The sequence below is a fragment of the Rattus norvegicus genome, chromosome 8 (assembly GCF_021556685.1).
Source record: "Rattus norvegicus strain SHRSP/BbbUtx chromosome 8, alternate assembly SHRSP_T2T, whole genome shotgun sequence".
Taxonomy (NCBI): domain Eukaryota; kingdom Metazoa; phylum Chordata; class Mammalia; order Rodentia; family Muridae; genus Rattus; species Rattus norvegicus.
Window position 1 is genome coordinate 73,539,127 of NC_141541.1, and position 24,499 is coordinate 73,563,625.

The 24,499-nt window shown below is 40.0% G+C and overlaps 1 protein-coding gene across 7 annotated transcripts in view; it reads left to right on the forward strand.

Moving 5' to 3' along the window:
• Clpx (caseinolytic mitochondrial matrix peptidase chaperone subunit X) overlaps positions 1-18,312 on the forward strand; it is a 39,602-nt gene extending 21,290 nt beyond the window's left edge. Inside the window, exons 6-14 of one of the 7 annotated variants that reach the window (XR_015626463.1) lie at positions 46-87; positions 5,228-5,404; positions 5,884-6,048; positions 7,329-7,483; positions 9,181-9,345; positions 11,178-11,477; positions 12,615-12,707; positions 14,922-15,028; positions 17,859-18,312. Coding sequence is in view for 2 of the 7 variants with exons in the window: in NM_001007803.2 (NP_001007804.1) it covers positions 46-87; positions 5,228-5,404; positions 5,884-6,048; positions 7,329-7,417; positions 9,181-9,345; positions 11,178-11,477; positions 12,615-12,707; positions 14,922-15,028; positions 17,859-17,949 (1,229 nt within the window). In the remaining 5 variants the exon portion in view is untranslated. Of the gene's footprint in view, positions 1-45; positions 88-5,227; positions 5,405-5,883; positions 6,049-7,328; positions 7,529-9,180; positions 10,116-11,177; positions 11,478-12,614; positions 12,708-14,921; positions 15,029-16,042; positions 16,159-17,858 lie in introns of those variants that run through there. The other 6 variants (NM_001007803.2, XR_015626465.1, XM_087561136.1 and 3 more) reach the window with 6 other exon arrangements.
• Positions 18,313-24,499: the final 6,187 nt, after the last annotated feature.

Here is a 24,499-nt window from a genome sequence, read left to right on the forward strand (position 1 = left end):
AAGTAAACACATATATAATATTTCATATTTTATCTCCTTTCTCAGAGTTAGAAATAAGAAGACGGGAGGATGAGTACAGATTTACAAGTAAGTCGCCTCCCTCAGGCCCTGTCTGTACTCTCTGTTTCTGAGATGGCCTCAGTGATGCATCTCAGTTAGTGATGATCTGCTCGCCTGTGTGTTACCAAGAAGGCTTATTTCATTTAGGTTATTTAACTCTCTCTTGTGCATCATTTAAATGTCTCTTTTATATGTGATATGTAACTTTGGGACAAATTTTTAAAAAGATTTTATCAGGAGATGGTGGTGGTGCACACCTTTAATCCCAGCATTCGAGAGGCAGATGTAGGCTGATCTCTGAGTTCCAGGCCAGCCTGGTCTACAGAGTGAAGTTCAGATCAGGATTACACAGAAAAGCCTTGTCTCAGAGCAAACAAGCAAGCAAACAAACAAACAAACAACAAACAAGGTCAGGTGTCCATGAAAGCCTGGTGTGTTGGGTCCTCTGGAGCTGGAGTTCCAGGTTGTTGAGAACTGCCTGTTGTAGGTGCTGGGAATGAAACTCTAACTCTCGAGCCATCTCGCCAGGCCCTTATCTTTTGTGGACCAATGAGATGGCCAAGTGAGTAAAGACCCTTGATGTGCAAGCTTGGTGATCTGAGTCAGTACTCACATAGTGGTTCCACATCATGGAGGAAATGGACTCCCACAGTTGTCTTCTAACCTCAGCATGTGTATTGTAGCACGGAGGGAAAACAATCTAATAAAAAAATATCAACACGTCTAATTAATTTTTTGTTGATGTTTTTCAAGACAGGGTTAATCTGGGTAGCACTGGCTGTCCTAGAACTGGCTCTGTAGACTAGGCTGGCCTCTAATTCAGAGATCTGCCTGCCTCCCAAGTGCTGGATTTAAAGGTGTGCACCACTAACACCTGACTAAATTTAATTTTTTTTCTTTTTTCTTTTTTTCGGAGCTGGGGACCGAACCCAGGGCCTTGCGCTTGCTAGGCAAGCGCTCTACTACTGAGCTAAATCCCCAACCCAAATTTAAATTTTTTAAAGAGAAAATTATATTGTCTCTGGTATATGAGTGCATGGGTGTGTGCGTGTCTGTGCTTGATACAGTGGTCTAGTTGTGTAGCCAAGGTTGGCCTTGAATTGTAGAGTGTTGAAGTTACAGATGTGTGCCACCATACCTTGACCAAGCTATTTTTAAATTTATGGAAATACTGATTCTCTATAAATGACACAGTAAAAATAAGGCATCTTCTCAGTAGAGCTGGAGAGCTGGCTCAGTGGCTAAGAGCACTGGCTGCTCTTCAGCCGCAGTTCCCAACTGTCTGAAGCTCCAGTTCCAGGAGACCCAGTGCCCCTTTTGGCCTCCAGAGGCACTAAGCAGGCAAGTGGTACACAGATATACGTGCAGGGAAAATACTCGTACACATAAGGTTATTTTTTTTTTTAAAAAGACTCACAGTTAATGCAATAGAATTAAATTGTGTAGAAGAATATAAGATCTAAACCAAGCATGGTAGCACATGCTTGTAATCCAGGAGACAAAAGGATGTGAATTTAAGGCCACTTTGAGCTACAGTGAAAGTCTCAGGCTAGCCTGAATATACATAGAGAGACTCTCAAATCTAAAGATATAATCAAACATGCAATCAATACTAATACATTTGGGCTGATATCTAGTGAGATTAGTATAAGTTAGTAAAAGAAAGTCTATAGTGATTACTTTGAAATACCACTCATGGGGCTGGGGATTTAGCTCAGTGGTAGAGCGCTTACCTAGGAAGTGCAAGGCCCTGGGTTCGGTCCCCAGCTCCGAAAAAAAGAACCAAAAAAAAAAAAAAAAAAAAAAAAAAGAAATACCACTCATGTAATAATATATGTAACAATTTAATGTCATGGATGTTTTATGATAACAATAAGCTGTCTGTGAGACACCTAATATAATTTAAATTTTAACAAATAATTGTACTAAAGCCCTCAGTTAAAGCAGTTTATAATTGTATTGATTGACTTGTAAACAAACATTCAGATATTTAAGTGTAATTTATCATTATGTACTGTTTAATTATGTCCTGTGTAGAATTTTGAGTTCTAAGTTTAGGTCATTAGACCAAAGTCATGACTAATACATAATTCAGGAGTTTTTCTCAGGCTGACAAGATTGCTCGGGTAATAATGCATTTGATGTGTAAAACCTGATGACTTGAGTTCAGTTCTCAGAACCCTCATTGAGGAGGCAGGAAAGACCCGTGCTCCAGAGTTGTCCTCTGATCCACATTGACACAGTAGCATGTGGCTTAGGCATGAGGAATCACCCTGCCCCACCCCCTTCCCTGTCCTGGTGCTTGTCATATATACTAGACTGGCCTCTGCCTAGTCCTAGGGTTAAAGAAGTATACTACCTCATCCTACTAAGAAAATACATGTTTGAAAAGTATTTTTATGTTCCTTTAGAAGTTAGATATCTGCATAGAGCTCTTAGACATAAATGGGTTTTTCTCTACTTTTGGAACACAACACTGTTTCTTTCTTTTTGTGTTTTTCATTTTGTTTTTTGAGACAGAGTTTCTCTGTGTAGCCCTGGTTGTCCTGGAACTCACTCTGTAGACCAAACTTGCAAAGATTCTTTTTGCCACTGCTTCCCAAGTGCTGGAATTAAAAGCATGTACTATCAAGTCTGTATAACACTGTTTCTTAAATCAAGTGCCAGATAGAGTCCTTAGCTTGCCTTTATATTTTATGAATAATTCCTCTTTTTTTTTTTCTGGTGGAAGTGAAAATTGAACCTGGGCCCTCATGCACAATAAACATGTGCTCTGCCACTGAGCTAGATCCCTAGGCTGTGAGTGAATAATTAAGCTCCTGGAAAAGGGCAGTAGGCAGAGCCAGTGTTTCTATGATAGACCTTATCTTATAGGTGCTGTGCTGTTGTACGTGTCGTTAGGCTTTCCCAAAGTTGCAAGGCACAAGGCTTTTTCACCTCCATTTTATAGATGAGAAAACTGGAACACACAACTATTAAGCGTTTACCCATTGACACACAAACACATCTGTTGAGCTCCATGTCACTGACCATCACACAAACCTCTTTGCCCATAACCCTCTCTCGCTGTGGAGAACTGCTCACAGAGTGAGGCAAAGCAGGGATGGAGGGCTCCCTGTAAGTAGACTTATCCCAAAGTATAATCTAGGGCACAGCTCATAAAACAGAGTAATAATCAACAGTACATTTGTGTGTGGGCAACACAGCACATATGGAGGTCAGAGGAGAACTGCCACGAGTTGCACTTTGTTGATGCAGCATCTTTCTGGTTTCTGCTGCTGCACTGTGTGTACCAAGCCAGATTCCACATGCATTCCAGGGATCAAACTCAAGGTTGTCCGAGTTACCCAGCTAGTGCTTTCAGCCGCTGAACCACCTCCCTAGCTCACTGAGTAGATAAAACAACACATGTGTATCATGTAGCTTTACTGTGATTTAAAAAAAATTATCTAAATTGTTTTTCTCTATTGGACAGAGCTAAATCAAAGTCAAGACCTTACTTTATTACTATAGTTCCTAATTGGATTTCCCAGAAATTAAAAAGAAAATTTTGCCAATAGCAGCTAAATGCAGACATATAGTATGTTTTCTTCCCTAATGCGGATAATAATATTGTGAATTACTAACTCAGATGTTTACAATTCAAGTTCTGTGTATATTGCACTAGTAATCTTAATGACTAGAGTAGCCTTTATTTAACCTTAAGCGTAATTTTTTTAAAGTGATGATTGATGATAGACCAGGACAAATAATTATTGAATGACTGCTGAGCTGTTATTATTCTATTGGCTTGGTTAAAATGATCACTACACAGCTTAATTCATTTCTTAGAAGTAGCTTAAAAGTAAACCAAGGGCCTGAAGAGATGGCTCAGTGGTTTAGAACACTTGATGCTTTTGCAGAGGACCTAAATTCAATTCCTAGCACTCACATGATGGCTCACAACCATCTGTAACCCCTTCTTTTTGACCTTCAAGGACACAGGCACGCTCGTGGTACACATATGCAGGCAAAACATTCATTCACATAAAATATAGTACAAAATCCAAAGTTATGTACAAGTAAAATGTAGTCACAGGTACCTTAAGTGATGAGAACTGGGGACAATTTGTTGATTTACCAAGGTGGCAAATCGTTATAGACTCTGAGTTATTCTAGTCAAGAGGAAAAGAAAAGAATAAGCATTTGTTTTTATAAACTAATTAAATATCTTGTTTGTTGACAGGACTATAAGGGTCCTGTTGATACCCAGTAAATCAGTTATTCAGATAAGGACATTGAGAGTGAGATTACCACTTGGTTTCGTGCTACACTAAAAAAAAAAAAAAAACAGGAAGATGAGACTAGAAAAGGCCAGTGTCACAGCATTTTCATAATGTAGTTGAAGTCTGTCCAGTAAAGTCACGTAACTTTCCACGGCTTTATAAGCAGGAGGCAGCCAAATTGAGACTAGAACTATTTCCTACTTCCCTGTTTTCCTCTTCCTCCTCTTCCTCTTCCTCTTCCTCTCCTTCTTCCTCCTCCTCCTCCTCCATTCTTGTCTCCTTGTATAACTGGTTGGCCTGGACACCCACTATGTAGTCCAGACTTCCCTTAAAATCAGAGATTTGCCACCCTCTGCTTCCTGTACTTGAAAAGTGTGTTCTCCGGTACTTGTTTCATTGTTTTTGTCTATAGTGCAGCTTCTCATTTACACGGGAAGGAAGAAAGATAGACCTTAATTTTGCATAGTGTCTTGAAATCAATTATGCTTATTGTTCTAACATCCAGCTATGTGTTTGAAATGAATAGGACAGGTGATAATTAGATGTAGATAGGAAACACAGTCTCAACTGGTGCAGGGCTGTGCGGCTCTTTAGCAGCAAGGGAAGGCTGCAGCTGAAGCACTCTTCTGTTGTACTATACTCAGAAGAGCACACTTACACATTGATATAACTATGGAGGAGAGTTCTTTCCTAGTTCTTTCCTTCGAAGCGCATTGTTTTATAATTATGTATTTTGCAATTGCCACTAGTCAATCTGAAATTCTCTTTTTGGGGGGTAAAGCAGTGTTGAAATATTTGAGTTGTTTTCAGTAAGTGCTTCTTGTTTTTGGATATAGGATTATATGGAACATGAAAAGTAAATTCAGGTGCAGCTCTAGTAATTCCAGTGTTATTTTTCCCAGAGTTGCTTCAGATTGCTGGAATTAGCCCACATGGCAATGCCTTGGGAGCATCTATGCAGCAGCAGGGAAGTCAGCAAATGCCTCAGGAAAAACGAGGAGGCGAAGTACTAGATTCTCCTCACGATGATATAAAACTTGAAAAAAGTAATATTCTGCTGCTTGGACCAACTGGATCAGGTAAATAACATTTTGGGAAACTTGACTATGCATTTTTAAAAATAGAAGATGATATCGTAACCTATACCTTATAATAATAGTGGTTTTTGGCTCTCGTGCCTGTATATAATCCCAGCAGTTGGGAGGCTGATGCTAGAGGATTGCCACACATTTGAGGCCAGCCTGGTTTACAGCATGAGAACCTGTCTCAAAAAAACAAAATAAAATCTAAGATTGCTCCAGCAATATGATAATTGTTCACTGTTTAGACCGTAAACTGAATTTGAGATATTGGTGTGACCCTTTGGGCTAATTCCTAACCTTTTAGTTAACGTATTAATTATTTCAATCTGTAACTTTGTAAAAGGAATAATAAAATCAGATCTGAATACAGTAGAGAGCACATACAATGTTTCAAGTTGCATTATATACTTAAGATTTGTTGTTTTTGTTAAGAAAAATTATAAGAATATATTTTTAGTTACTATTTTTGTTTGTAGGTAAAACCCTGCTGGCACAAACTTTAGCTAAATGCCTTGATGTTCCTTTTGCTATCTGTGACTGTACAACTTTGACTCAGGCTGGATATGTAGGTGAAGATATTGAATCTGTGATTGCCAAACTACTCCAGGATGCCAATTACAATGTGGAGAAAGCACAACAAGGTATGTCGTAAGCGTAACTTGTCTGTCCCCAGATGAAGTGTCTTTGAGAAAGCAATCTAGTATTAAGGAATAGTATAATTCTCATCTAGTATTAAGGAATAGTATAATTCTCATCTAGTATTAAGGAATAGTATAATTCTCATTTTGAGTCAAGGTCTAACATTTTCTAATTACAGAAAAGCACACAATGTTACACACTTTCTAGCATGCTTGTTTCTTTGTCTTAAGGCTCCAAAGACAGCTGGTAGAGTAAAAACAGGCTGTTACTATTCATTTAGGTCTTAGTACTCCCAGTGGGCTTTTTGTTCTTACTCCTCTCCAGATTTCTAGTGTTGGTGGTAGGAAAAGGTTGGGGACAGGAACAGTGATAAGAGAGTTTAGAATGGATGAGTATAGAAAAATATAGCCTGTTGCTCCAAGAGTGTCATAGACTTTGGTATTTCCTTTCTCTGAGTACTTACATGAAGATCCTAATAGCTTCCTGATCAGATTTCTTTAAGGCAGTGGTTCTCAACCAGTGGGTGATGACCACTTTGGGTTCACATATCAGATATCATGCATATCAGATATTTACACTACGATTCATAACAGCAAAATTACAGTTATGAAATAACAATGGAAAAATGTTATAGTTGGGGTCCCTACAAGATGAGGAACTGTATTAAAGGGTCACAGCATTAGGATGTTGAGAAGCACTCACTGCTTTAAGAATAGTCTATTGGTGATAGGCCATCAAGGTGGGTCAGCAGACCAAAGCACTTGCCTCTGAGTCTGATGCCCTAAGTTCAATCCTTAGGGTTCATATAGTGGAAGAAGAGAACATTCTTCTAAGTTGTCCTCTGACCTCCACATGTGCCATGATCGTGTGTATACCTATAGACACGCAAACATGCACACACACACTGAATTCATAAATGTGTGTGTTGGGGGGACTAGATGTGTTGAAGAGTAAACTGAAGTTTCACCAGTTCTGGCAAATGCCCCATGCCCACATGTTCTATCTCACCTTACCATAAGAAAAAAGATTGAATACATTTTACTGGTATAGATAATTGTTGTCAGTGTTTGGTTATCATTCTCAAATTGTATGCTATAGACTCAGATCCATAATAGTTATATAAAAAAGAATAAGAAGATTATATTCTTAAATGACTAAGCCTTTACACGTTAAGTGTTAAGCATGTAATAACTTTGCTTTGTAGCTATCCAGTCTTTTAAAGCTAAGACGATCTTGTGCCTTTCTTTTTCATATTATAAATAGAATCCTCCTTAAATTATAGGAATTGTCTTTCTGGATGAAGTAGATAAGATTGGCAGTGTACCAGGCATTCATCAGTTACGGGATGTAGGTGGAGAAGGCGTTCAGCAAGTAAGCAGTTGAATATTTTGTTCAAGCCCACTAAAAGGAAGGGAATACATCAGCTTCCCAAGTATTGTACGTTTGGTTTCACATTCAATTAGATTCAGTTTTATTTCTCCCGCCCTAAACTTCATGTACCACTTTGTTTGTTTGTTTGTTTGTTTGTTTGTTTGTTTAATTTGGGATTTTTTGAGACAAGCTCTGTGTAGTCCAGGCTGTCCTTGAATTTGTGTATTCCTGCCTCAGTTTGCTGGAATTACAGGCTTGTGCCACCACACCTAGCTTCACAAACTGTTTAAAGAAATTACATTTCTTGGGGCTGGAGAAATGGCTCAGTGGTTAAGAGTACTTACTGTTCTTCCAGAGGTCCTGAGTTCAATTCCCAGCTCCATATGGCAGCTCACAACTGTCTGTAACTTCAGGATTCAAAACCTTCACACAGATATACATGCAAGCAAAACACCAATACACATAAAATAAAAATAAATGAATTTTTAAAAAGAAAGAAATTGTATTTCCTAGGAAATTTCAATGATTTTAATGTTTTATTTTTATTCCTCAAAATGTTTTATTCTTAAACATTTCTAGAAAGCTGGAAACTAGATACAAGTTCCCCAGGCATGTGTCTTCATATAGGATTAGCATAAGGACTCAGATATCGCTTGTGGCAAAGTGCTTGCTTGCCTTGTATGCTCAAAGCTCTGGATTCAATCCCTAGAACCAAAGGAAGTAGAGGAAGGAGAGTTGAAAAATAAAAAAGAAAAAGAAGGGCTGGAGAGATGGCTCAGCGGTTAAGAGCACCCGACTGCTCTTCCAGAGGTCCTGAGTTCAATTCCCAGCAACCACATGGTGGCTCACAACCATTTGTAAAGAGATCCGATGCCCTCTTCTGGTGTGTCTGAAGACAGCTGCAGTGTACTTATATATAATAAATGAATAAATAAATCTTTTTAAAAAAAAAAAAAAAGAAAGAAAGCAGACGTGGTGGCATACCTGTCGTCCCAGGGACTCTGTGGGACCAGAAGGAGGTTCAAAAGTTCATTGTTGTCACCTGAACAGTAAGCTTGAGATTAACCTAGGCTCCATGACACTCTGTCTCAAAAAGATGGCATGAAATAGCGTTTCATTTAACGCAGAATCATAGTCACAATGGTGTATTGACCACAGCAATAAACTTAATCTATAGTGGCGATTAGCTGTGACAAACCAAAATGCTGCTGCTTTCTTTTTTGACAAACATAGAGAATTATGTTTTTGCCATACTTAACAAATAATTTTTTGTGAAAGCATCTCAAAATATAATCTCAGAGTTGAACATAGACTTATGTTAGAATTATAGCATTCATGTGAAAGATTGACTATGTTTCAATTTTGAGCATTCTCACTGTTTCTTACCATTTTATAGAATCATTCTGTCTGCATTAAGAGTTTGCCCTCAAGCTAGGTATGGTGGCTCTCTCCTATAATCTAGCACTCAAGACCAGCCTGGGCTCCATAGCTAGAGGGGAGGTGGGAGAGGAGATAGGGTGGGGACAGGAAGGCTTTACCATCACACTCAACCTCCTTAGGTGACTGTTGACTGAATTACAATTAATTTATGAAGTACCAAACTGATAAATGCAGTTGATTTTACTTTGGTTTTAGAGAATGGGAGTTTTCATTAGTTACACTCATTGACCATAACCATGTATTATTTTCCCCCATTGAATACTATTATTTGATGTATAATAATGTCTTTATATATGGTAATGCTACAATTCATTTATTATCAGGGTTTACTGAAACTTCTAGAAGGCACAATAGTCAATGTTCCAGAAAAGAATTCTCGAAAGCTACGTGGAGAGACAGTTCAAGTCGATACAACAAATATCTTGTTTGTGGCATCTGGTGCCTTCAATGGCTTAGACAGAATCATCAGTAGGAGGAAAAATGAAAAGGTAAGTTTTCCTTGAAATTCTGCATGAGGCAATGTAAAATTGCCCATGATGGACACTTGGCTTCTGTTCACATGTCTACTGGTTGCCTACCAGTCACTGGATTTTTTAGAAAGATCCGATGTATGTCCCCAATTTGAGTTGTAGAGTAGCAAATAATAGGATTTCCAAATCCCTGTGAGTTAGCTATGCATGATGGCACAGGACTTCAATACTAGCAGTTGGGAGGCAAAAGCAGATCACTGAATTTGAGGCCAGCCTGATCTACACATTGAGTTCCAGGACAGCCAGAACGGCAGTAAGACACTGTGTCAATGTACCCATGGAGGAACTGTCTTGAAGTGTAACTTGATGAGTTTGATGTCTGTCTAAGGAGCTTCCATACTGTTTGCGATTAGCTGCAGGAGGAACAAATGGGTTAGAGCAGCAGTGCTCAGCAAGCATGCCATCTCACTGCCCTCACAACGTGCCATAGAACTGCTGGTTTTCCACCTAGGAGGAGGAACTCAGGAAAGGAGTAGGGAAAGGATTATGATTTTTCTGTTGGTTATGAAATATATACTGATGATATGTTTTATTATTGGTGGTTTTTAAATGTTTAAAAAAAGATTTATTAATGTAATTGATATATATGAGCACTGTATTTGCATGTGTGCCTGCATGGCAGAAAGAAGACATCAGGTCCCATTATAGCTGGTTGTGAGCCACCATGTGATTACTGGGAATTGAACTCAGGACCTCTGAAAGTACAGCCAGTCCTCTTTAACCACTGAGCCATCTCTCCCGCCCGCCCCCCTTTGTAAAATATTCTTATAAACCATGATTTTAATTGGGCCTTGGATTTTAGGGTGCACTTCCTGTACCAAGTGTTGATTGGTTACAATCAGATGTAATGATACCAGGGTAGTGAGAAACCTAAAACACCCTGTATTTGTCGTGCTTTTAGGTTTTATTATAAAACCAAATAGTAGCTACTATGACATTTTGTGGCATTTCTAAGTGAGTGTGTTATAATGAGCTTTCCCACAGTTTGCTTTAAGTTGTCCTTGAATTCTTGCCTTAATGTATTAATTTTAAGTAGTAATTTAGTAGTAGTTTCATAGCCTCCACCCTTGGTACAAATACTAAGTCATGTAATCAAGCCTGGATACAGCACAGTTCTTATTTTAGTTAATTTATTTCTTGCTGTTGAAATTCTACATAAGTGTTTTTTTAGTATCATTTTTATTTATATGAGTACACTGTAGCTATCTTCAGACATACGCAGAAGAGTACATCAGATTCCATTACAAATGGTTGTGAGCCACCATATGGTTGCTAGGAATTGAGCTCAGGACCTCTGGAAGAGCAGTCAGTGCTCTTAACCACTGAGCCCTCTCTCCAGCCCAAAATTCTACATAAGTTAACAGAGAGTCTTTTTTCCTTCATGTATGACACACATTGCAACAAATTAGCTTGTATTTAAGTTTCTGTAGCCAAAAGCAGGAAACTATGTTCTGATATTAGTAATTATTAGTGCTTCTTCAGACTTCCAAAAAAGGATTTGATGGTAAAGATATGTAAAATTAAAGGTAATGTTAAAGAATCAAGGACATGTCAAAAGAGGATTTGCCACATAATTTTAACCTATTGGAATTTAGGGCATTTCATTTAGTTGTAAACATAGCAGAAATCTAAGACCTGAATTCAGATCTTAGCTTTGCTACTTAGAAAAGCAAACCTTTGGTCAAAGTCCTTAACCCCTGCAAGTCTGTTTCACATGGGGCTTATAGGAGATGTAAAGCACTTTTGCAACATCTGTCTGTTATTTATAATCCCTGCCACTTCTCGCATAGTATCTTGGATTTGGAACACCATCTAACCTGGGGAAGGGCAGAAGGGCTGCAGCTGCTGCCGATCTTGCTAATCGAAGTGGAGAATCCAACACTCATCAGGACATTGAAGAGAAAGATCGGTTACTCCGCCATGTGGAAGCCAGAGATCTTATTGAGTTTGGCATGATACCGGAGTTTGTGGGACGGCTGCCTGTTGTGGTTCCTTTGCACAGCCTAGATGAAAAGACGCTTGTGCAGATACTGACTGAGCCACGGAATGCTGTGATTCCTCAATATCAGGCCTTATTCAGCATGGATAAGGTTAAACTTTAATTTTTCCTTCATGATTTTTTTTGATATCAGAATTCTATTTTAAGTTAGCCCATTATATTAAGAGAACCATGCCCATCTGGGATACTGGCCTAGGTATAGTTGTGGGAAGGCACAGTGTATTACATTCAGCATTTGTAAGTTGTCTTGCTTTTTCTGAGTTAAAATGAGCATAAAGTACAACTTTATGAGAAGTGTCAACCTAGTTGAGCCTTTCCAAGCCAAATGTATAGAATTGTTCTTTTAGCCTTGAAATTCTAAGTGCTTTTGCTGTTCGTATAAGTTTATAATATAGTTTTTCTTCTCGCATCCAAATGTGGAGGTCACTAGCCAGCACATCCAATCAGATAAAAGATTCTTTGAGTTTTATGAACTTGGCATCTCTCCGTACAGTTTTTCTCTTTGTTGACATGCAGTCACTTCACCACTGAGCCTCACTGAGCCAAGGAGCAAACTGACTCACAGCCATGATGCTCCCAGTGGTCAGTTGAGTAAAACATACTGCTTGAGGTTAACATTCGGAAGCACTGTGAAATGACAGACTTGTCTGAAGTTTTGCCTTTGCCTTTTTTTTTTTTTTTTTTTTTTTTTAATCTTTTTTTCGGAGCTGGGGACCGAACCCAGGGACTTGCGCTTGCTAGGCAAGCGCTCTACCACTGAGCTAAATCCCCAACCCCTTGCCTTTGCCTTTTAACTTTTTCTTATATATTGTGAGAATGTTAAACTCTTTAAAATGTACTTAGACACCTAGGGGCATAGCTCAGTGTTACTGTGCATGGCCCTGGGTTTAATCTACTGTAGCAAAAAGAGAATTTTAGGGTGCCAATGAAAGTCCTCTAAAGTCCTCTGTAATGAGGTCTAAGTGGTAAGACATAGTCTAGTCTGAAAAGGGTTAAAGTCTGTCAGGAGATAGAGACCACAGGAACCTCGCCTTTCTCTCTGGCTTTGTTCTTGAGTCTCAGTTTACTTTCTGGAACTCATTTATTTGTGAAATAGCTATTAGGCCCATTGTTTATAAGAATTTCTGGATCTGGAAAATTAATAATAGTTGTTACAGTTAGTAGCTGTATTAGGAAAAGATCACCAAGGACTTACTTAAGTTTTCATTTATCTTTTACTCATCTGTAGTGTGAATTGAATGTTACTGAGGATGCTTTGAAAGCCATAGCTAGATTGGCACTGGAAAGAAAAACAGGTGCACGAGGTCTTCGGTCGATAATGGTAAGATGGGTTAAAAAATTTAACAACCCTCCCCTCCCCCCATTGTTAGTATCCAAATGTGTTGTTTTGTTTTGCATTTGCCAGCATATGTATGCATGTATGTTTGTTCACATGCTTGCAAATGCACATGCTTGAAGGCCAGAGGTTGATGTCAGGTGTCTTCCTTTGGGGGACTGGGCAGATGAGATGTTGAGACAGGGTTTCCCTACGTAGCTCTGGTGTCCTAAAATTCACTCTGTAGACCAGGCTGGCCTCAGACTCACAGAGATGTGCCTGACTTTGCCTCACAAGTGCTGGGATTATTAGGTGTATGCCACCAGGTGTCTTCCTTATTTATTTCCCATTGTATTTACCAAAACTGGTCTGCTGAACCTAAAGCTTTCCAACTTGGTTAGTTTAGTTAGACAGCTTGTCTTAGGGCTCCGCTTTCTCTGTTTCTCAAGCACTAAGATTACAGATGGCTGTCACATCTACTGAACTTATGTGTTGGTGCTGGGGATCTGATCTCTGGTTCTCATATTTGCAAGTGAGTATTTTCTTCACTGAGCTCTCCCTCCTTAGACCCTTTGTCTAAGTCTTTTGAGACTATTAAACTTTTCTGTTTCTCTTTTGGACATTCTATCTAGAGATCTTCCCTAAAGCCTTTTTATTTCTATGGTTTCCTTTTATGGAGAATGGATAGAGTAGTCACAGATTTTATTTTGCTTCAGCTTCCAGAACAAGGTGTTTTGTCACTGGTGAGTGTGGTTTAATGGTGTGAATGTGTGCTGTCTTCAGTTTGTGAAACAGCACATACACTGATTCTGGGAAGATTAGTAAAGGTCATTGTAGTTAGTAGGTTAGTGACTGTCAGGAAAGATTACCCAGGACTGGCGTAAGTTTTCATTTATCTTTAGTCTATATCTGCAGTGTAAACTGAATGTTACTGAGGTGGTTTTGGAAGCCATAGCTAGAACATTGGAATGAAAAATAAGTGCACGAGGCTTCCATTGGAATCCTCATTGCAGGCTCCATGACACAGTCTCAAAGAAAGAAAACAAAACCAACCCAGAATTGTAAACAAAAAGCTCTTTAGACCTTAAAGATGAAGGTGTTTGCAACCCCAGGGCATACATGCTATGACAGAAGAAGTACATAGTCCGGGTCAGCCGGTGTGTGGTGCACATCCCTCCAGCAGTTGAGAGGCAGTTAGGCAGATCCCGGAATCTGAGGCTAGCGTGGTCCACATGGAGTTTACCAAGTCCAGGTCTCCTTCTCGGACCTGTTGAAATCCCCATTTTGCCTCTATGCTCTGTCAGTGTGCTATGAGGTTTTTCTTAGAGACCCTAGGTGTAGGACACAGGCTTCCTGGTCCTACCCACTCCTTTTAAAGTTGTCCCCCAGATCTGGCTAGGGTTACTACTTCACTGCCTTCTCCTAAAGCAAGTTGTCTTCCCTGTAAGGATTTCCTGTTGTCCCAGTCTTGAGTCAGTGTGATTTCAATTGTATAGCTATGCATTTACCACAAGCAGCTTGAGACTACCCTGCTTAGACTCTGGTGGTAAGGTATTACTAAGGACAGAAGGCAAACTGGAAGAACGGGTAAATTATTCAGTTGACAGTCCTGGAAATTTGATGTGTCAGCAATTTCCTTTAACCCCCGAGGGCCTATGGGAAAAACTGGTTTTTCCAGAGTTTTCTTCAGGCCTACTTACTGTTGCACTTGGAGCAAATATTCATTTGAATCACAGTTTGAAATTGAATAGCTGGGCAGAGGTGATTTTTAGATTAATTGACAGAAAAGTAAGGATTATTAGTTTAGGGTCTTGGCCATAGAAAAGATCAGGCACATTTTGGAGTAGCATCTGGGTGTGAAACTAGGATTTGCACATCTGTTGCCTAGATCGACAGGACAGTAGGCAGTTGACTTATTTATAAACTAGGATTTGTACGTCTGTTGCCTAGATCGACAGAATAATAGGCAGTTGACTTATTTATAAAATGACCTGAATGTAATGAGAAGCTGTTTTTATATACAGAATATGAAAGCTTTTACGCTGATTAAAATTGGAGTATTTTTTTTTTTTTTTTGGTTCTTTTTTTCGGAGCTGGGGACCGAACCCAGGGCCTTGCGCTTCCTAGGCAAGCGCTCTACCACTGAGCTAAATCCCCAGCCCCTTGGAGTATTTTTATATACTCAATTTTCCTAATTTATTACTTTCTTTTTCTTTCTAGGAAAAGCTGTTACTAGAACCAATGTTTGAAGTTCCTAATTCTGACATTGTATGTGTGGAGGTTGACAAAGAAGTAGTAGAAGGCAAAAAGGAACCAGGATACATTCGGTAAAACATGCTCTCAGGCCAGAATAGCCCTAAAGTTAAGGTCCCTGCTGCTTGAGTTTATTGGTCTGTCATTGAAATTCTTTTTTTTGTAAGGGAAGTAATAATTTGAATTTTTATAAGAAAAATTAAGTATGGTTTTATAAAGTAATTTTGTGAGTCATTTTGAATACTGATCTTCAAAATTAGCCCTACTTTTTCTCCAAAAAGCAGTATACAAAAGAGACATACCCCATGAGTGTAGTTTTAAAATCACAGTACCACTTTGCCCAGAAGCTGCCATGCTCTGGCCCCTCCCTTTTGTCCCACCGGACTTAGCTCCAGACGGGTCAAAACCAGAAACCAGCCCACTCCAGGCTTCCTTTTCTACCTGCCTTTGCTCCTAGAGGAGTCCCTTGAACCCTCGGATAGAAAACAGACAGCTCCATTACCTTTAGAATGATGGTGTCCACGTGTTGGATGAGAATCCACTATTATTTTTGGAAATGTAGGATTGCTCACACACTCTCAGTGACATAGTCTAGGAAGAGGGAAGAACTGGTTCTCAGGGAGAGGAGTGAGTCACATGGGGGCTCCAACTTGGGAACCTTAACCTAAGGCACTCAGGGGAGCCTCAGCTCATAGATGTTGGAATCGCCTGCTGTGAACTGGAGGAAGGCAGAGAAAGGCTGCTACCTCCAACAGCAGATAAAGGATAGAATGAACGGCAAATACTTTAGGAAAGATTTAAGGAAGTCTTACAGGGTTATTCAAATTCTTTGAACATGGGACCCACGGGAATTCTGGGCTCAGTATTTCTGGCATGACAGATTAGAGGAAGCCTGAAAATAGGCTTATACAGTAAGCAGAAGGTTTTGTTTTTGTTTTTTTTTTTTAAAGATTTATTTATTTATATATGAGTACACTGTCACTGTCTTCAGACACACCAGAAGAGGGCACCAGATCCCATTACAGATGGTTGTGAGCCACCATGTGGTTGCTGGGATTCGAACTCAGGACCTCTGGAAGAGCAGTCAGTGCTCTTAACCTCTGAGCCATCTCTCCAGCCCCAAGCAGAAGGTTTTTAAGGTAGAAGGGAGATTGAAAAAAAAAAAAAAGAGGTTTTTGTTTGTTTGTTTTAATTAGACAGAAAAGGTGAGGTGTAAGGGAAGGTTCTGTTCCCCAATTGATTCTTGACTTGTTGATAAAGAAGACCTGGGCAGAAGATACAGGTGGGACTTCAGGGTCCCAGGAGAATAAGGAGACTCGAGAAAGAGAGAAGATTTTCTGCCATACTTTGGAATGAGAAGAAAGCAGCAGTCATATAAGGTCTCAGGGCAGCGAGGGCCTACAGCCTCCGCTATGGGCAAGAGACAAAGATGTTGGCAGGGGCTAGCCGGTACAAGCCACTAAGCTTAGGGTGGAGGGAGAGACGTAGACAAACTGATCAGGGCACAGATTTCCAGGCAGGAGTTATCTGCACCTAGCAGTTGTGCCTAGAGGCAAGTTCTAAAATTAATGGAGCTGTGTGTGTGCCTTTTATCCACTGAATCAAGAGTCTTGAGAGTGGGCTGGTAACAAGACCCCTCCAGGAGCAAAGGTGGGTAGAAAAGAGAAGCTGGGTCAGTGCTGGTGCAACTGATCCTGGAGCTAAGCCGGGAGGAACAAAAGGGACCCGGGAGGGGCTGGTAACACAGCCTCCGCTACAGGCAAAGGCAGAGTGTGTTTTTAAAACTACACTCGGGCTGGAGAGGTGGCTCAGTGGTTAAGAGCACTGACTGCTCTTCCAGAAGTCCTGAGTTCAAATCCCAGCAACCACATCATGGTTCACAACCATCTGTAATGGGATCTGCTGCCCTCTTCTGGTGTGTCTGAAGACAGCTACAGCTATATACAGTACTTGTATATAATAAATAAACAAATCTTTAAAAAAAAAAAAAAACCTACACCCAGTATACACCCATTTGTGTATATTGGGAAGGGAAATACCCGCAAAAGGTTCAGGAGTTCATGGTTATCTTCAGCTCCATGAGTTTGAGGCCAGGCTCTGGACTATGAGACACTCTCAAAACAAAACCAAGGAGGCAGAGGCAGGCCTAACTACAACCTGGTCTCTACACAGTGCGTCCAGGACAGCCAGGGATACACAAGAGAACCCAAGAAGGGGTGGGTGTGGGTTGGAGAGAACAGGGAACAAATTACAGAGATTAAAATGAATTTTGATGTTGGTTTTCCAACTGATGGATAACTTTTTTATGGCTTGACTCTTTTTTTTTTTTTCTTTTGGAATATATGTTGGCCTTAAAGTTACTAAGTATCTGGGAATAGCCTTGAACTCCTAAATGCTGGGATCACTGGTATCCACCAGCTCATCAGCTCTTCTTAATGGCTTTTGTAAAAACAAAACTTTGTTTACAAAGTTGGTTTTTCCTCAGTACCATACCAGATGACAAATTTGACACAGTTACTGCTTTACTTATTGAATCAGCAAACTTCCTCATAAATGCTTCAGAGCCATACTGTATATACAGCAACTGCTCAAAACTGTCCCCAGCACAGAAGCAGCCATAGGCAACACATAAATGAAGGACCATTTCTGTATCCCAGGGAATCTGGTTTACAAAAGCAGACACTGGGCTGGATTTGGTTCATGATTAGCAGTTGGTTTCAGCAGTAGCTTCTTAGGGAAATCACTGGACTATTCTATAACTAAATCTCATATTCACCTCTAAGCAGTGCTGATATTAAAATATTCTTGTTTTGTGCTTTAGGAGGTTATTTAATTATAAAGTTTAGTTTACTGTTCTGAGTCCAATTTTGTTGAAAAATAAACAAACATGGCTTTGCATTGCAGGGCTCCATCGAAAGAGTCCTCGGAAGAGGACTATGACTCTGGAGTGGAGGAGGACGGATGGCCTCGCCAAGCCGATGCTGCAAATAGCTAAGCCATCAGACTCCCACCTGTGCATACAGCCTTCCCTCGTTCTCTAGGGTCATAACAGTTTCTGAGTCTGGCATTAAAGGCATTGAGTCTATCTTGGATATCATACATGGTCAGCAGCCTTTAAGATAAGAATCAGATCATGTATATTATTGTAACATCACATTGATTTATACAAAAGACAGTATATGGACTTTAATGACACAATGTTTAGAGATAAAAATGTACATTATTTTGGTTCTGTTTTTTAAAAATATGCTTTAACAAAATTCTTAGGAATACTTTTAAGCAATGCAGATGTTGCAATAACTGTGGACTTTACAATAATGTTATTCTAAAAATGGGAAAATAAATTCTTTAAAGTTGAGTATTGGGATCCCATTGTTTATCGTTACCTTTTTCTACCCACATTCCTTGGAAATATTAGAACTTTCATTTTAAAAGTTGGACCGGGTAGTTTTTAGTAAGAATACTCTGAAAACCCACGTTTTGATGTCATGTTTATATTTCTAGGCTTTTAAGCCAGTGGAGATACGTTGGTTTCCCAGCCGGTACCATAGCAACAGACATGCTCCCCTCATGACTTGTCTGACTTACTTGCATCTCTGAACCATTTTACCACCATCAGTGAGTGGATGGGATTAATAGTCTGACTAATCTTTACGTAGCTTGCTCTCAGCTATGTGCTAGACTAAATATAAAACATCTTAATAGTGTGTACTTTCTCCAAAGTTCTGAAATTGTTTTTTTATCTGTTGGTGCTGGATATCTGTCAAGTTTTTAACTCTACAAAACCGTTAGTATCTTCATTAACATATAAACTCCTACTTTGTATTCTACTATAAAACTAAGACTTAGGAGTGAGTTAGGTGGAAATGAAAATTGCATCTTTGTCCATAATTAAACTTCCTTTATGCTTTTCTTCTGACAAGTTTTTATAATATTCTTTCAGTTCAATCAGTATCTGTAAGGTTTTTTCCCCTTTTGTTACTTTTGGAGTGTTTTCACTCCTTTTCCCTTGAGTATACACATTACACTTTAAGTTCCATAGAAGACTGTCTATACTACAATGGATGTGAGGCTCCTTGGTATGGCCTAAGAAAGGGTGAGGCCAGACATTGAATTTTGCAGGTAGTTAACCCTGCTAGCTGTGGTAGGAAACAGAAACAGATGTTCCTGCTTTCCATAGTAATTGTTCTGGGTCTCATAAAGCCTTTGTACTATGAAAAGTACATATTTTATTATCCTTTCCTTATAATCACTAATTTGTTTTAGAAGTGAAAATGGCCATTTCTAAATAGTAAAACAATATTAGACTAGGAGACAAACCGTCACATACAGATCCGATTTACCTTGGAGCTTAGGTTTGGCACCTGGATAAAACAGACTAAATAAAGCTACCGAGGTGGTATGTCCGTGCTACAGTGGGGCAGCACTCTGCCTCGGCAGTGCCCAGGGAAGCCAGATTGGTCCTTTATTGAGACAGATTCACCATACATTGCTACACCCTGTCCTGGAACTCACTATATAGACCAGGCGGGCCTTGAACTCACAGAGATCTGCCTGCCTCTGCCTCCTGAGTACTGGGACTAAAGGAGTGTGCCGCCATGTCTGGCTATTGGTGTCATTATAAAGAGCACAGATGTCATATAAGCTGCTTTATTCCAGGATTGGTTAGCCCATGGCACTTCAGAGGCCCTCTAATGTTTCTAGTTGTTGATCCTACCAACCAAGCTTCACTAATATTGGTTAAATGTTAATGAAAATACCTAAATGTCCTGTTTGGAGCCTGAACTGAGGACATAGACTGAGCTTTTCAAGGAGCTTGTGAGCCTTCCAGGGAGCAGATAGAAACTTCAGTGAGTAAGTTAAACACAGGGTGTGGTAGCCCAGATGGGTTTGGAAGAACCCTTTAGGAATTAACCAGAGAAGAATGGGTATAAAATCAAAAGCTCCAAAGTAAGATAAAACTAGGGACCCTTGGGGTCAGGAGTAGGTAGTAATTTTGTCTGCCTGTTGCTGCTCTGCCCCGTCCTTTGTCACTTTTATTCAGAAGTAGTTTTCCCCCCTTGCTTTCAGTACCAGACATGGCAAGAAGTGACTTCAGCCAACTGTGATGAAAACATTTGTTCATAACATACACCCCCATTACCACAGACCCCACACTGGCTCATTCTTTAAAAAAATGCCGCAACCAAGACCAGGTGGGAGGAGCAAGAATTAAGATCCTGGAAGGGATGTGTCCAGGAGGTCAGGGAGGAATGTACGCCACAAATGACATGAGAAACGGGGACACAATCCCAAGCATGACTGAAGGTGGTCACTAGGTTAGATAACGTCACAGTGGAAGGCGTAAAGAGTTGAATTCATTGGTGCTGACAGTCTGCCTTTACCTTCCCTTAAATGGCCAACAGACGTGGAGAACAGCCTATGAGGCATCCATACCTCTTCCTCTATTTGGCTATCAAGTGTGTTGTAGAACACTTTGGAAAGGGGTGCCACAGTGGGCTGCTCTGTTACAGGCAGTGTTAAGTGTGACTGTCTCACTAAGCAGGAGGTGACTCCTGCATGGAATGCCAGCTTAGTTTATTTGGTGTTGAAATATGTATAGATTATAGTCAACCCAGCAATGGTTTTCCTTGGGGTGCCAGGCTGTGTGAAGGATTTCTTTTGGAAGTCTAGGCTGTCCACACTTATTTCATCCCTCACTTGCATGGACTTTACGTGACGTCAGCCTGGTTTTCCCCTCTCGGCCTCTATTTCTTAGAAAATGGAGATGATAATAGTTTTTGGTTTTTTGTCTGTTTTGTGTCTATGAATGTAAGCTTTATTAAATTAATGTACCTTCAATAGACATAAATCACAACAACCCCCTGCCCCAACAAGGAAGTTGAAAAAAACATTAACAAAAAGATCGTACTCTAGGAAGTCAGAAATCCTCTGACATACCAAGAAGAGCGTGTGAGACAATTCAAGGCTTCTGAAGCAGCACCGGAGACTCCAGGGTCATTTTGAGAAGACTCCTCAGCTTCTGCCTGGTGGTCTCTCTTGGTGTTGAGTGGTAACTGTACATTTCCCAATTCTTGCAGGCCTTAGACCACTGCCTGAGCTTCATCTCATGCGTTTTCTTGAAGAACCAAATCCTAATGTGTCCTTTTATCAGTCTGGGTTTGTCAGCCAAAGCCTCCAGAGTCTCCTCCTGAGGGTAGTGGTCGTTCTCGGAGTGTTTTTCGTTTTTGGGGGGGGTTTTTTGGTAAAGATTTTTTTATTTATTATATTTAAGTACACTATAGCTGTATGTCTTCAGACACGCCAGAAGAGGGCATCCGATCTCATTACAGATGGTTGTGAGCCACCATGTGGTTGCTGGGATTTGAACTCAGGACCTCTGGAAGAGCAGTCAGTGCTCTCAACCACTAGGCCATCTCTCCAGCCCTTGAGGTGCTTTTTTAGCTCCATTCCAGTGGGGCAGACTCAGAGTTGCCTCTCCACCTCAGTTACTTCTATCTTGGCTACAGCTCACTTGAGTTCCATTCTTCAGTTTGAGCTTTTTTTTTTTTTTAAGGCAGGATTTCACTGTAGTTCTGGCTGTCCTGCAACTCACATTGTAGACCAGGCTGGCCTTGAACTCACAGATTGCCTGCTTCCTTAGTGCTAGCCAACTTTAGTTTATCCAGTTACTTACACAAGACTTACCAGCAGATGACAGATACCTCCAAGGTTATGGAGAAGTTAAATGGAATGCTATAGACATAGATTTGTGGAGATTCAAGGAAGTAGTGATTTCATATGGTATGCATTCACCCTATATGAAGCAGATATTAAATTCATGGGCAACTCAGAACAGAATTATTCCCCAAATATAGAAAAATTTGGCAACAGCAATACTGGAAGTTGGTCCTCATTTATAATGGCGAAAATGGTTGAAAGAGGAAGCCAGGCCCATAGAACAACAAAATAGGGCTAGAGATATTATTCACCATGACCAGTTAGTAGGTGAAAGTCAGTGTTCTGAATGACAATGGCAGCTTGAATTTGATGATCACGCTTTGGTGCTATTCGGTTTAGCAGATTTAAATGCTTGGGACAATGTTGAAGAATCAGGAAAGGGGTCTGAGTCATTTACTAAAATTATACAAGGCCTAATAGTTAAATAGAATATCAGATTCAGAAGTAAGAAAAATACTAATTGCAACTGTGGCTTTTGAAAATGCTAATCAGAATGCAAAAGGGTGAATAGACCTTTGAAAGCAAGATCAGCATTGATAGGTGAATAGATTAAAAATATGGCTGATATTAGATCTCACAGGTATAATGCTACTCTGATAGAAGTAATTTCTAAAAGTTTCAATTCTACAAGACCTGAGCCCCTGCATGACCTCCTGGGCAAAAGTTTAAAAATAAATAGATACTCTGGAACTCTACTCATAACATGCAGAACAGTGGTTAGATTTAGATGAAACTTGGAGAGACTATATAAAATAGGTCTACCTTGCTTCTAACACCAATATCCAGCTTTTATTAATGTTCACATCCTGCTCATCAATCACATGCAAGAAAGTCAGATCCCTCACTTGACCAGTAATCCTCATAGCTTGACTTTGTACACAAGTACTCCATGAATATCCTGAGCCCAGTAAGAGCTTTCGTTTCTTCTACAGAAGCATCCTTTAAGTTCTTGGAATAAAAATAGTTTGGCTTTTCTTTTTTTGTTGTTTTTTAAATTTTTTTTTGTGGAAATATATGCTTACATTTATTTTAAGAAAACTGTGTATGTGTTTCAGAATATCACATGATACCACATAAATTCATGTACAAAGTTATATTGTCATATATTAAAATAAATTTCATTTGAATAAAGTAAAATTATGATGTTGAACAAACTAAGTCAGGTAGGCCTGCTTTTTTGTTTTTTGTACTGTTTTGAAGAGGTAGAAGGCAAAAAAATATATTACATATCAAAAACTTCGTAGAATTTCCAAGAGTTTCCAAGCCTGCTGGCACAATGTTGTCTCTCAGTTAAACTTTTTTTCCCACCTTTATTAACTTGAGTATTTCTTATTTACATTTCAAATGTTATTCCCTTTTCTGGTTTCCAGGTCAACATCCCCCTAACCCCTCCCCCTCCCCTTCTATATGGGTGTTTCCCTCCCCATCCTCCCCCAATTACTGCCCTACCCCCAAGAATCCCATTCATTGGGGGTTCAGTCTTAGCAGGACCAAGGTCTTCCCTTCCACTTACTAGGATATTGCCCTTCCTTCCCTTGCCCTTACTAGGATATTCATTGCTACCTATGAGGTCAGAGTCCAGGGTCAGTCCATGTCTAGTCTTTGGGTAGTGGCTTAGTCCCTGGAAGCTCTGGTTGGTTGGCATTGTTGTTCATATGGGGTCTCAAGCCCCTTCATCTCTTTCAGTCCTTTCTCTGATTCCTTCAACAGGGGTCATGTTCTCAGTTCAGTGGTTTGCTGCTGGCATCTGCCTATGTATTTGTTGTATTCTGGCTGTGTCTCTCAGGAGAGATCTACATCCAGTTCCTGTCAGCCTGCACTTCTTTGCTTTATCCATCTTATCTAGTTTGGTGACTGTATATGTATGGGCCACATGTAGGGCAGGCTCTGAATGGATGTTCCTTCAGCCTCTGTTCTAAACTTTGCCTCCCTATCCTCTCCCATGAGTATTCTTGTTCCCCTTTTAAAGAAGGAGTGAAGCATTCGCATTTTGGTCATCCTTCTTGAGTTTCATGTGTTCTAGGCATCTAGGGTAATTCAAGCATTTGGGCTAATACCCACTTATCCATGAGTGCATACCATGCGTGTTTTTCTGTGATTGGGTTACCTCACTCAGGATGATATTTTCCAGTTCCATCCATTTGCCTATGAATTTCATAAAGTCATTGTTTTTGATAGCTGAGTAGTATTCCATTGTGTAGCTGTACCACATTTTCTGTATCCATTCCTCTGTTGAAGGGCATCTGGGTTCTTTCCAGCTTCTGGCTATTATAAATAAGGCTGCTATGAACATAGTGGAGCACGTGTCTTTTTTATACGTTGGGGCATCTTTTGGGTATATGCCCAAGAGTGGTATAGCTGGGTCCTCAGGCAGTGCAATGTCCAATTTTCTGAGGAACCTCCAGACTGATTTCCAGAATGGTTGTACCAGTATCCAATCCCACCAACAATGGAGGAGTGTTCCTCTTTCTCCACATCCTCGCCAGCATCTGCTGTCGCTGGAGTTTTTGATCTTAGCCATTCTCACTGGTGTGAGGTGAAATCTCAGGGTTGTTTTGATTTGCATTTCCCTTATGACTAAAGATGTTGAACATTTCTTTAGGGGTTTCTCAGCCATTCGGCATTCCTCAGCTGTGAATTCTTTGTTTAGCTCTGAACCCCATTTTTTAATAGGGTTATTTGTCTCCCTGCTGTCTAATTTCGTGAGATCTTTGTATATTTTGGATATAAGCCCTCTATCAGTTGTAGGATTGGTAAAGATCTTTTCCCAATCTGTTGGTTGCCATTTTGTCCTAACAACAGTGTCCTTTGCCTTACAGAAGCTT